Source organism: Hetaerina americana, unplaced genomic scaffold, assembly GCF_022747635.1.
Source record: "Hetaerina americana unplaced genomic scaffold, ioHetAmer1.1.p SCAF_2, whole genome shotgun sequence".
NCBI classification, from domain to species: Eukaryota; Metazoa; Arthropoda; class Insecta; order Odonata; family Calopterygidae; genus Hetaerina; species Hetaerina americana.
Window position 1 is genome coordinate 82,110,723 of NW_027286763.1, and position 13,784 is coordinate 82,124,506.

The window sequence follows — 13,784 nt, forward strand, 5'->3', positions numbered from 1 at the left end:
GACCAGAGTATCTCTGATACAGAGGTCTTCGCAAGCGAGTGGAAGAGGAAACATCGCTTCAAGCGATAACCTCAATAGAGTTGGTCATCTCCCTTTTTAGTCAACTTATTTATTTATTTATTTATTCATTTTAATTTAACACTTTAAATGTGTTCCATTCTGCAGTGGAACTGCAATGGTTTTTATCGGCACAAGGAGGAGCTGGCCATTTTAATCCAAGATTTTAAACCCTCTTGTATTTGTCTCCAAGAGACCCATTTTAAGGCTGAAGATAAGGGTATTCTGAAGGGGTTCACTGTTTTTAGAATGGATGACCTAAGTGGCCAACGAGCCCAAGGGGGAGTAGCAGTTGCGGCCCGTGAGGCCCTTTACACCTCGCGAGTCCAACTGAACTCTCCATTCCAAGCCGTCGCTGTCACGGTGCACACCCCTGAGAGGATGACGTTATGCAACGTGTATCTGCCAGAGGGTGCACCGGTGACCCGCCTGAACCTTGAAGCCCTTGTCCACCAGCTTCCTCAGCCGTTCATTTTGATGGGAGATTTTAATGCCCATGATCCTCTCTGGGGAGGGCCAGAAACCCAAAGTAATAGGAGAGGTCGAATCTTATCCAACTTTATTGAGGATTTTAACCTGTTTTTATTAAATAGCGGCGAAAAAACCCGCTTTAACAGCTTCAATGGGGAATTCTCAGCAATAGATCTTTGTCTATGCTCGAGAAGTCTAGCCCCAAAGCTGAAAATGTCCACCCACAACGATCTCTGTGGGAGTGACCATTTTCCTCTTCTACTCGTTAAAGAAGACTCTTCGCCCACCATTTCAAACCCTCCGGAAAAGTGGCGTATTAACCGTGCGGACTGGCCACTTTTCAAGAGTACGTTTACATATAAACACCACGCAAGTTTTGACGCGTTGCACAACGTCGATAAACTAAGTTCAACGCTCTTGGCGGCAGCTACCAAAAGTATCCCTCGTACGTCCGGGAATATTAATCGAGCTCCTGTCCCTTGGTGGAACGGGGAATGCGACAGGGCGATTCGGGCGAGGAAAAAAGCATTGACTATTTTTAAAAAATATCCCACGGCAACTAATCTGACATCGTACCGCCGCCTGAGAGCGCGAGCTCGAAGGGCCGTCAAGGAGGCCAAGAGGGCTTCCTGGATAGAATACGTCTCTACCATCAACCATCGCACGCCACTTGGTCAGGTATGGGACAAAGTCAAGAAAATCTCCGGGTCCAAGGGCTCATTTGTCATCTCGCCATTGCTTGTTGCTGGCCGGGTGGTTAATTCACCTGCCGAAATAAGCAACATATTTGCCAGTCAGTTCGCGGCCAATAGCAGTGACGAGGGCTATACCGCGGACTTTGTGAACAGGAAGAGGCGATGCGAGAGAGTCCCTCTCAAATTTGGTGCAGGTCCTACACGGGAATATTACAATGAGCCTTTCACGCCCTGGGAGCTTAAATCCGCCATCGAAGACTCCCATTACACCTCGCCAGGGGCGGACGAAATCCACAACGCATTTCTCCGGAACATTCCGGAAACTGCGATTGGGGAGGTCCTAAATACCCTCAACCAACTTTGGAACGAGGGCAGTTTTCCAAATGCCTGGCGAGAGTCCATCGTGATACCAATCCCAAAACAGGGCAAGGACAAAAATGACCCGAACAACTACCGTCCCATATCTCTCACCAGCTGCCTGTGCAAGGTGATGGAACGGATGGTAAACCGACGTCTCATGTGGTGCTTGGAGAGTCGACACCTGCTCTCCGACGCTCAGTGCGGCTTTCGGCGTGGCAGGTCCACGACAGACCATCTAGTTCGCACTGAGAACTTCATCCAGGAAGCCTTTCTCCAACGTCAACACGTCATAGCAGTCTTCTTCGACCTGGAGAAGGCCTATGATAGTGTGTGGCGATGGAGAATCCTCAACACGCTCCACAAGTGGGGATTTAGAGGCAACATGGCCCTATTTATCAGAAATTTTTTAACAAACCGCCTTTTTAAAGTAAGGACTGGGAAGCACTTTTCCCAATCTTTTACACAGGAGAACGGGGTACCCCAGGGTTCAGTACTGAGCGTGACGTTATTTGCCATCGCCATCAACGACGTGGTGGAATGCATCAATGCCCCGGTGATGGCATCGCTCTATGTGGACGACCTAGCCATATTTTGCCGGTCGACACGACTGCCAAGCGCTTCCAGGCAAGCCCAGGTGACTCTAAACAAACTTGGAGAGTGGTCGCAAAAGAACGGATTTCGGTTCTCCGTGGAGAAAACGAAATGCGTGCACTTTCACCGTGTTCGCGGTTATCACATTACCCCGACCCTAACCCTGTTGGGTAGGATCCTTCCATTTGTGGAGTCCGTCCGCTTTCTCGGCATGATCCTGGACCAAAAGCTGAACTGGCGGGAGCATATCCGCGTGTTACGTGAGAGGTGTTGCCAAACCCTCAACTTTTAAAATTTTTAACTCACTCCACTTGGGGAGCAGACCGCACCACCATGCTTTTATTGTACAGAGGCTTGGTGCGATCCAAACTGGACTATGGTTCCATAGTGTATTCCTCAGGACGAGAGTCTTACTTGAGACCACTTAAATGTGTCCACAATGCTGGGATACGGTTGGCCACCGGGGCATTTAGAACAAGCCCAGTCCCAAGCTTACTTGCAGACGCAGGGGAGCCTCCGTTGGAAACCCGCAGGATGATTTTAATGGGCAATTATGCCTGTAAAATTTTATCAGAGACAAACCACCCTTGTTTTAACATAGTTTTTAACCAACGGTTTTTAGACTTATTTAACAGGTGGAGAAGGGCAACTAGGCCCTTTGCCGTTCGTTTTAATGATTTTATTAATGAGGTAAATTTTACATTTCCTCAAATATGCCCCGTCTCCTATGCTAAGTATCCGCCTTGGTTAACGCCAATGCCGGATATTAAACTAATTGCCAGTGCACGCCGCAAAGCCAAGACGACCGATTCCGAATACCAGCAGCTCTTCAGTGCCGTCCTCAGCTCACTTTCTGACTTTGTCCCCGTCTACACCGACGGGTCAAAGTCAGAGTTGTCAAGTGCCTATGCGGTCGTGTCCCACTACCATGGAGTCGTGAGGAAAAAACTGCACACTTCATGCAGCATTTTCACAGCCGAGCTGTCAGCCATAAGGACGGCCCTAGAAGAAATAAAAGAAAGCAATGGCTCTTTCCTCATCTGCACCGACTCGCTGAGCGCCCTAAAATCTATATCGGTCTTTGCACCTGTGCACCCGATAGTCCAGGAGATCCATTATACCCTGTTGTCCCTTCAGAGAAAGGGGAACAGGGTCTCCTTTATATGGACCCCTGGTCACGTCGGCATAAGAGGTAACGAAAAAGCTGACCAGGCAGCGAAGGATGCCCTTCGAAAACCCGAGACCGACTCCACCTTGGTTCCAATGGAGGACGTAAAGGCCGCCTTGCGGAACTCGGTCTTGCAACAGTGGAAGGAGGCTTGGCAGTCTCTGCAAAATAATAAACTCAGGGCAATAAAACCGGTCGTTTCACCATGGTCCTCTTCCATCCGGAAAATTCGGAGGGAAGAGGTCATGATTACGCGCCTGAGAATAGGACACTCTGCCCTCACTCATTCGTACCTCTTTGCGGAGGTAAAAGAACAGCCCCGCTGCAATGAGTGCCTCCAACCCCTGACAATAAAACATATCCTGACAGAATGTAGAAGATACCAAGGGACCAGAGACATGTTGAAGATAAGGGGAGACTTAAAAAATATTTTAGGGGATGACTCTGAGTCCATAAATTGAGTCTTAAATTTTTTAAGGGCAACTGGTTTAATGAGGCAGATATAGTTTTTGATCTCATAATTTTAATGCCCTTCGATTTTAACAACTATTTATTTATTTATTTATTTATATTTAATCGTATTTATTTATTCCTAAGTAAAAAGGAATTTTAGTTTCAATTTTAATGAGTGGTGCAAAATGACCTTAGCTGTCGACGCACCCTAAAACTCTCAAAACTACTACTACTACGTGCCACTGTCCTCGAGGTTAAAGCCAACTTTTAAACCCTAATGCTGTTTATACCTTGACAAATTCCAAAGAAACTGCAGGAGATGCCGCAACAGTAACTTTAAATGGAGTCATCCGCTAATGTGCATTTCAATGCAACAATTTCAGAGTGTAAAAAATCATTCGCCTTGACTGGGATTCGAACCCAGATCCCTCCATATCCATTCGAGTGCTTTTTCCAGCTAAGCTATCAAGGTGTCCCCTTAAACTTTGAAATTTTGGGGCTTTTAAAAGAATAAGATGTTGTGACGAAATACCCTGCATACAATGTCTGACGGTTTGCTCACAATGGAGAATAAACACAGTCATGTGTTCAATTCAGAGGCTGGTTTGACACTTTCCATCGTAATCCTGCCCATTTCTGCATCAATGCACAACTGTGGACAAAATATGGATACACTACTACTACACTGTAGAGACAAAGGAACCGTTGAAACAATGGGTTCCTGAAGTTGATCTGTCTTAGAAAAAGGCAAGGAAATCGGTTGACGAGGTGATGACCACAGTATTTTGGATTGCATGCAGAATCATCTATACCAATGACTTGCAAAAAGGATAAGCGATAAATGGCGAGTATTGTGCATTGTATTTGCGCCATTCAAGCGAAGAAATCAAGAAAAAACTTCATTTTGCAAAGAAATAATCTCTTCAATCAAGATTATTCACAACCTGCGCACTTTTGTTAGCAAAAATTATGGAATTAAAGTTTGAATCACTGCAACATCTACCAGTTAGTTTTTTTTTAATTTCCAGATGTAAAAAAATGGCTTGGAGGAAAACAATTCACATCGAACAAGGTGGTCATCACCAAAACACATGCTTATTTTGAAGACTTTCCAAAATCCTACTTTTTGGACAGTTTAAAAGAGTTGGAAAAATGCTGAAGAAGTGTATCGAGCTAAAAAGTGATTATGCTAAAAATAAAAAAAAAATTTCCCAAAATAATTTGTTTTTCTATTTTTTCCTAAGAACTTATTTAACAACCTACCTATGCGTACTCCTACTGTGTAATGTACCTTAAATGTAAGCTAGTGGTTAATTTTTAATTGATGGTTTCCGGCGTAACTTTATGGAATTGATTCATATTGGAAATGAAAAAAATAGTAACTTTAAAGTTACTATTTTTTCATTTCCAAGTTAATTTTTAAAATAACTTGGCACCTCTATACAAGCCCGTGGCTTTGGAGGACCAGCCCATTTACATACTTTGTTTCCTGGAAATTGTTTATTATTGTAATATATTTTCTATCGGCCTTAATGAGCTTGTGTTTGAAAATCAAACCGTATAACTAATATTTAATGAAATATTGTTAACCATTATGTAGGGGTGAGCAAAAGAGTATTTTTTGGGTTTTAAATTAATTCATAAATAGAGTTTTCAATGATTTTGAAATAATAAATGATGGCTTAATCAAATCAGCCATTTTTTGTTAAAGTACATTGTAAATTACATAATAACTGACCACATATAATTTTTAACTACTCATGACTTTGAAAATGACAAAGAATATTTCAAACCAGTTGAATTTCAGTTGTTTTTTTGTGATTCATTTATGTTTGATGTATTAATTGGTACCCTGAGTTTCAGCAATGATTTAAACTGTGTTTGTTTTCTTGCAGTTGCATGCCATGTCTTGTTGCATGAAAGCAGTGTGCACTGCCGATGCAGCCTGGGGAGTTGAAACCCTTCGCCTATCATGTGGTGGCCATGGCTACATGACATGCAGCAATTTACCAAGCACATATGGACTTGTAAGTGCAGCATGTACTTATGAGGGTGAAAATACCGTTTTACTGTTACAGACAGCAAGGTAAGATTTAGGCTGTAGTAAAATAATTACAGTTTAAGTAAAGAGTTGAGTTTTCATTAGACTTAGTTCATCTCTTCTGTACGGGACCTCTTCATTGGTGATCTGCTCTGTTCTTTGGATTTATTCTCCTCCTCATTCCCGCAGCTTCTTTTTTTTTCTGCAACTGTTACTGGCCATGCCTCCTCACCTTGTGTCTTAATATTTTAGTTTTTTTCTTGCAGTAACACTTTAATTCTTCCCTATCCAATGCTAATTAAAGCCTGATATATTGCATCACAAATGAATCATTTTTTAGCTACTTATTTGCCCTTTGGCCATCCTTGTCAAACCTCCCCTTAATTTTTCATTGTTTTGTGCTCCTGAATATTTAGGTAGCCTATTTTGTTCCCCATAGCAGCCCATTTTGCTTTTTTCTCTTCTACATCTCTGTATACATGCTTGTTTTGCACCGAGTCTATGTAGTCATCAACATCCTCTTCCAATACCATGTTTGTAAGGTCTCTATTCCTCTCTTACCACTTTGCTATTTGCCTAATTCAGTGAGTGGCTACATATGTTTAAAATTCATGTCTGTTTCGAAACATATTTTTGAACCTTGAGGATAGATAAACTTTTACCAGCCAAAATAAGGTAAAACTATCATAAAATACAGAATTCCTCAGCTAATAATGAATTCTCACTACCAAAAGGTATGGAGGCTGAGATTTAACTTTCCCATATTCTTGATTAGAACACAAACAATAGATGTAGAAACCTTCTTGAAAACATTTCATTATTAATAAACTGCATGTTGAAAGCAATCAGTATTGTTAATTTTTGTTTCCCTGATGTTATACTTTTCAACTTGGTGGCAGGGACAATAAAAATGGGAGCATTTAAAAAATTAAGCTAAAAATCAGGTTTGATTTGTATCTCTAACTGTTTTTTTGACATTATTTTTGTGTCAAGGATTTGGTGCATTTTACTGTAGCGGAGGGCAAATTTTTAAATTGCCTTAAAATTGAAGTCTTAATCCATGAGATCTCTTAATTTATTTCCATGATCTTCACATTCTATGTATACAAATTCCAATTACTTGTCTTATGTGATGTGCAATTTGTGCTCCAGAATTGTGAATAAGTCATTTCAAAATTTGAAATGTAGCATTTGGCCTGGGATTCAATAATCATTATTGTATAACTTCTGTGACTCAATAAGAATTTCACTCTCGCTAAAATTGTTAGTTTTTTAACAAAATTACTTTCATAATCTGAATTAATGGACAAATATGTTTTGTGTATCACCATGGAAAAATATCTCAAGTTTCTTTTATAATCCAAAAATATTTTTTATATTTATCCCCTAAAATTTTATTGAATTTTACTATATCAATTACTCAATGTTATATTGTAATTGATGTTTTCTCAAAATATGTTGAGCCTCAAGTATGGCATAGAGGGTAACTTAGGCTAGGGTAGAATAAATTGTGCTAGAATGATTTTTTTTCACTGTTCTAATCTTTTATAGGTATTTAATGAAGGCTTACCAACAGGCAATGAGTGGGCAGGAAATGACTCCAACTGTGTCTTATCTCAAAAATCAACCCGGGATGAAGAGAAGGCCATGGAAAAATACCATTGCCACATATGTCCAAGCATATAAAGATGTTGCTGCTGGGTAATGCTTTAAAACTTTGAAAAAAAGTATAGTAATAAGCTAATATTTTTTGTAAATACTTATTGAGACAAGTAAAATCATTAAGGACATTAATTCATATGGAACGTTTTACCATATTTTTCCAAACTATTTTCCTCCCTAAAGTATGGTATTTGAAAATTAGCTCTTAATTTTTTAAGGCCAGTTCTATCATATAGGGACAAAGTGGTACATGAGAGATGTTGTTAGTGCCATTAAGAATTAGCTGTTGTTTAGCCTCGTTGGCACTATTGCGTTTATTGTGAAGAAGATTGAGTGATCTGAATTGGTTAGACCAGACTGCCACATAATCCGGAGAATACCAGGCCATGTAATACTGGGTCTTTCTTTAGGAATCACAATAGAGCAGTATATCTGCTACCATGTGAGATCACACTGTTTGCAGTTGCAAGTTCCTCTAAATATGGCTGAAAATGAATACAATATTTCAATGGTTGTTCGTATGTGTTTTTTATATAACAAATATCAAAAAATTACCTAAACTAAATATGCATTGTTTATCTAAAGACTTTGTCAACATGACATGGGCATACTCTAGGTGGCCATTGCTCTCCATTGGCCTTGATTCCTCATTCTCATAAATATGAAGTCAGTTTCTTGCATTCATTTAATTTATCCTTTGAAGTAATCTTTCATTTACCCTCACTTTTTAACTACATTTTGGATTCGTCAGAATTTATTTGCTGAAAATATCCTTCATAACTTATAGATTTTGATAAAATGTAAATGAAATGATTTATTATTACCATGAGTTATTTCATAGATGAAGATCCCAAATCATTCATTTCTGTTTTAATGTGATCCATTGCTGAAATGCAAAGAAATGTTTTTGCTGCATTATCCATAGGACCTTGAAAACTTAAATAAATCTAGTTGCACTCTGATGTCACTAACTATAAAATTCTCAACCTTATGGATCGGCTGTAATTCTGTTAAAAATTTGAGCAAAATTAACATATGATGTGTGTATGTCAGATTATGAAATTATGAAGTCATTATTAGTAAGTTCAGAATTGGAAATCTGTTTTATCTCATTCTCTAACAGATTGTGGAGAGGACTCTTTAATGTTTATAGAATTGCCATTTTGAAATGTCTCATCATTTTGAGTTTTAATTGTATCATAATAATCAACAGTTTAATCCTGCACATTGGTATTGGAGGAGGCTAATGGTGTTATAGTGTATAGTCTTCCATGTCTATGCTTCAAATTTACTTCAAGTTGAGTTATCATTAGTATGTAATCTCCCCAATCTTTCATGACAGCATTCTTCATGTTAATTCCCATATAATAGACTATGAACAGGCAGAGTACAGACCATGTTGCTAGCTTTCCCATGCACAAGGTCTGTCCCAAAAGTAGTTGGACTTATTTTTGCCCAAATAGCCAGATGGACAGATGGTGGTTTTTCTGGCTTGGTTCAAGGGGAGTCTCAGGAAAGGCTGGTGGCAGTTGGCTCCCAAGCATTGTGGAGTGCGGATCGTTCATTTGAGAAACCTCTATAACGTGACCTCGTTACACTCTGTCATGAACCGGTTAATGGAACAGTGCTATGCCAACGAATTTTGCGTTACACTGGGCTAAACCAGGAAAGAGACTCATGACGTGCTCAAGGCAACTTTTGGTGATAATGCCATGGATCAGGTTTTTTTGAGTAGCGTAAGTTGTTTTGGGAGGGTAGAGAAGATGTTGAAGATGTTGAACGTTTAGTATGCCCTTCGACCTCAAAAAGTGACAAAAATCTTGCAGGAGTGAAGGCTATGTTGAACAGGGATTGCAGATTTAAGTGTTCTCATGGTTTCTGATGAACTTGCCATCCCTGAAAGTAGTGTGCATCGACTTGTGACCAAAACATGGGCATGAAAAAGGTGTATGCAAAATTGATGCCGCAAGTGCTCTCGGACAAACAAAAGGAAACTCAAATGTGGATCTGCCAAGAGCTTCTTGACCATGTAAGTGAAGATCTAAATTTTTCAGACAATGCCCCACCAGAATTCTCCCTTTTCCCCCACCTCAAATCCATTCTGAAAGGATGTTGCCATGGCTCGGTGGAAGCATTACAATAGGCCGTGATGAGGGAGCTTAGCATTATTCGGGGCACCACCTTCCAGAAGGTGTATGAGGTGTGGAAAACCCGCTGACAGGGGCATGCAGATACATAAGGGTACTACTTCAAAGACTTTTGAATGGGTGTATCAATTCTGGCAATACGTTTTTTTTAATCGACTCAGTCCTACTACTTTTGGGACAGGCCTTGTAAGTTACCTTGTAGAAGTCTTAGTGAAACTGTATTTTATCTTTCAACAAACCTGCCTGTATAAACACACAGGTCTGAGGAAGAGTGATCATTGCTGTTCAGAGCTTATGAGTAAGGAAGAAAAGTGAGGGGTAATAGGAAAAAATGTTATCTCTGGACTGTCTGTACTGTATGCAGCCTGCAGATTAGGATAAAGACATGATTAATTAATGATGATGTTAACCCAAGGTTGAAATAATCCAATACATTTTCTATGGAAGATGTTTACATTTTTGATTTACAATCTTCGGTTCATAACTTCATTAATTGAAAATATTAATTAAGATATTATAGTGTCTCCTTAAAATATTTATTGTGCCTAGTGAATCAAAACTGTATTATCAATTTTTGATGCTGCATTTTACCTAAATGCATTCCATTTGCTAGCCATTTCTGGTGTTGTTTGATAGTTATGTCTTCTCACCCAATAGGAAAATAAGCCTCTGTGCTAAGAGCATTGGAAGGAGAAGCAAAAACATGTCACCTGAGGATGCATGGAATATGACTTCTATTGAATTGACCCAGTGTTCTGAGGTTAGTATCACTTGTAAAGTTCACCTTGATATCCATCTTACTAGAATTTACGATTCTTCCTCTGCCCACATTGTGTAATGCATTCTAATTATTGCTTCAAGCACTTCAAAGTACCTGCATGTCATATTGCTGTTGTTTCTGCATTGTTGCTTCGAGGTGTTTTGTACATTCATCAACTGTTTCAGCCTTTGGGCTAAAATGATTGATGAAAAGGTATGCATTAACACTTACTGAATGGCCTTATCAGGAGAACTTTCATGTGCATTGACATGAGAATCATAACGACGACTAAGTAAGGCAGCATTCATAAAGAATTGGGATGCACCCAAGATGTGAGATGTCTAGAATATATTTTTAAAATACCATGCATAGAATAGATGTTATATGCATACATGGTATGGATAAAAAGGCTGGGAACAATTTTTTCCTGATGTGACTGTACGTCAAACAGTGCTGGCTCAGTGGTTAGGGGTTTAACCTTCAACACGCGCCAAGCACCAATTGCCTGCGAGCATCCGTTCCGGCTGGATCATGTGTTTAGTGGACCCCTGTAAAGTGACTCAGTGCAAGTGCAAAATGCAGTGAACGATTGAACAGCAGTATCCCATCAAATTTTATATTTGAGTGGGGAAATCAGGTACGGAGACATTGGGCATGATTCGCCAAGTTTTCAAGGATGAAAACAAGTTAAAAACTGCAGTTTTGAAGTGGCATAAGCCTTCAAAATGGTTGAGACTGTCAAGGATGAGCCCTCCGCTGGATGGCCATCAACGTCAATAACAACAATGACAATGTGCAATATGTGCATGAAGTGCTAAATTCAGATGGTCTGTTAAGTGTGCACATGATTGCATATCATATAGGCATTGGTAAGATGACAGTGCGCACCATTATCATGGAAAATTCGGCAATGCTAAAGATATATGTACGCAAAAGTCATCCTCTCAAAGGTTTTTGGGTGGATGACCAAAAGAGCAGAGTTGAGTGTCTGCTTGTGAAGACCTTCTGCGATGCGACGATTGCCCAGCTCCCTTAAAGTCCTTACTTGGCACTAGCAGACTATTTCCTCTTCCCAGAAGTGAAATCCTCTCTCAATAGACACCAGCATGGTACCCTAAGTGCTGTCAAAGAAGCTTGTATGTGTACCCTGAAGGACCTTCCGCCTACCAGGGAGCCTTCAAGTCATGGAAAAGCCGCTGGCAAGTGTGTCGACACTGAGAGGATGACTTTGAAGAATTTTGAGGCATTGTAGCAATATCTGGAATAAATTAATTATTCCTCTTGTCCTTGGTGATGACTCTCACATAAGACAAAGCAAACATGAAAAAGCACTCCAAATGCTGTAGTGATCATGGAGACAGTTCTAAATTTGTCTGCCAGAAAATGTCCCTATCACAAAAGAACCTTGATCTATAGCTGTGTGTCAAGCATTACCAGGACCTCCTTGAGATGAGCAAAGGAGACATGCTGAGGAAGTGGTAAAGAGACAGAAGGTAGTTGAGGTTAGGAGAGAAGAAATGGAATTTGCTAAGAAGAAACTTGGAAAGGATGAAGAAAAGCTGAGAGAACTGCAAAAAGTAGGAGAAAATAAGAAGATGGAGAGGGACTGAGACATGTTATAGACTCAAAAAAGGAATTATTTGGCAAACCATGGAGGAAATCTGCCAGGTTATATTTGGAGGGTTGATGGTCATTCAAACCAGCTGTGTTTACAAGAAGAAGGAAATGGGAGAGTGTTATAAATTCATCGACTTGTGTAAGTCCCAATGAGTGACTAAAAATTGGCCCACTCATAGTTTGAAAGGAAGTTTAGAATATAGCATAATACCTTTGCCATTCTAGTCTTTGGTTATGTTGTTTTCTTGGTCTTAGAATGTAATAAATTATTTTACTTCAACACCTGTTGTTTGCCTATGTGTGTACCCCATATTTCCACTCATTTCGGTTCTTCAATAATGGTTAAGGTAATAGATTTGGGTAGAGATATGATATGGTCTTGTTCCATGTGCATATTCTCCTAATAAGGCCTTGCCCCTATCTTGTTGCAACAGCTTATCTTCAAAAATGGTTCATATTTTGAGCTGAAATGATTCATATTTGGCTGTAATCTCATATTAACATTGACAAGAACTTGTGAGTACCCTCTAGTTAAATATACATATTTGTCATCCCTGCCTGCCAACCCGGAGGTCTCAGGTTGAATTCCCGCTTAAGTGGGTTTACCTCCTCCAAGGGCTTGGGTTTTTGAATTTATCTTTGTTGTTATTTTCTTGTTCAAAAATTGATTTTAATGCCAAAAGGGCTGTTTATGGATTAATACTAAAAAATTAAGTCGTCATATTCAAATAGTTCACATGTGTTCCAGACAACAAAAGTACGTAATGTGCTCAGGGAAAGTAATGATAAATTAATTGTCAATGAATCTGAAAAAGTGTCATTATTCAAGTCCACATTTTTTTACTCCCAGTTGTTTTTAAAATTTCTTCAGATAGCCTTATTTTGGAGGATCCAGGATAATGCAGGTATATTTATTAATTTGACTGTGATAAATAAAATAGTATTCCATAATAACTAAATGAAATTCTTCATACTGATATGAATCATTAAAACAAACACTTAATAGCTTTTAAATTCACTGCTTGGGAGACTGCTGATATCTAGAGATTGGTACTTGGACAATTAAAAGTTGGCAGAATATCATTTAGTGAATTGATAGCATCTAAAGTAATCCATTGGTATGGTGGTATCACAAATTATTTTGAATCATTCACTTTTATATTGCATAACATTAGTTGTTTACATTTTAATTATTGCCATTAACCATACATATTATTTATATTTTCAGGCACACTGTCGAGCATTCATTGTCGAACGCTTTGCTGAAACCGTTAGAGATAGCAATTTTTCTGTTCCACTGCAACAGACTATGGATCACCTTTGTGAATTGTATGCTGTTTTTTGGATACTTATAAAAGTTGGCGACTTTCTAATGGTAAGATTACTTTGAGTGTATGAAAATATTTCATTCATTTCACTTTTAATATCTCAATTTGTCTATAAATTTGCTACTTCAAGCAGATTTTGAGGATATGGCTGCCAATCACTCAAAGTGAAGTAGGTTTGTAGGAAACTAAAACTGGCGATATAAACTTTTTCTAGCGAGTATATTTTTTTATGGCCAAATGGACCAACTAAAAATATAACCCTCATATATGTACTTTGCATGTACAGGATAACATTAGCACAGAGAAGTGCAGCAATTAATACAAGTAGAAGCTTATATAACAAGTTTTAATCTCCATCAAATTTGCTATCACAATCTCTGTGAAACTTAGTCTAGCATTGAAGGCGAATACAAAAAAAATTAAAATCCCTAAAA

At 39.2% G+C, this 13,784-nt stretch overlaps 2 protein-coding genes across 2 annotated transcripts in view; both read left to right on the forward strand.

Annotated features, from left to right (window-relative positions):
- Positions 1-13,784, forward strand: part of Ak2 (Adenylate kinase 2) — a 177,488-nt gene that overhangs the window by 150,627 nt on the left and 13,077 nt on the right. The gene's annotated exons all lie outside the window — the stretch shown is intronic.
- Positions 1-13,784, forward strand: part of ACOX1 (acyl-CoA oxidase 1) — a 39,773-nt gene that overhangs the window by 22,042 nt on the left and 3,947 nt on the right. Inside the window, exons 9-12 of the mRNA XM_071585475.1 lie at positions 5,691-5,881; positions 7,388-7,537; positions 10,303-10,405; positions 13,251-13,397. Of these exons, the coding sequence (XP_071441576.1) occupies positions 5,691-5,881; positions 7,388-7,537; positions 10,303-10,405; positions 13,251-13,397 (591 nt within the window). The remainder of the gene's footprint in view (positions 1-5,690; positions 5,882-7,387; positions 7,538-10,302; positions 10,406-13,250; positions 13,398-13,784) is intronic.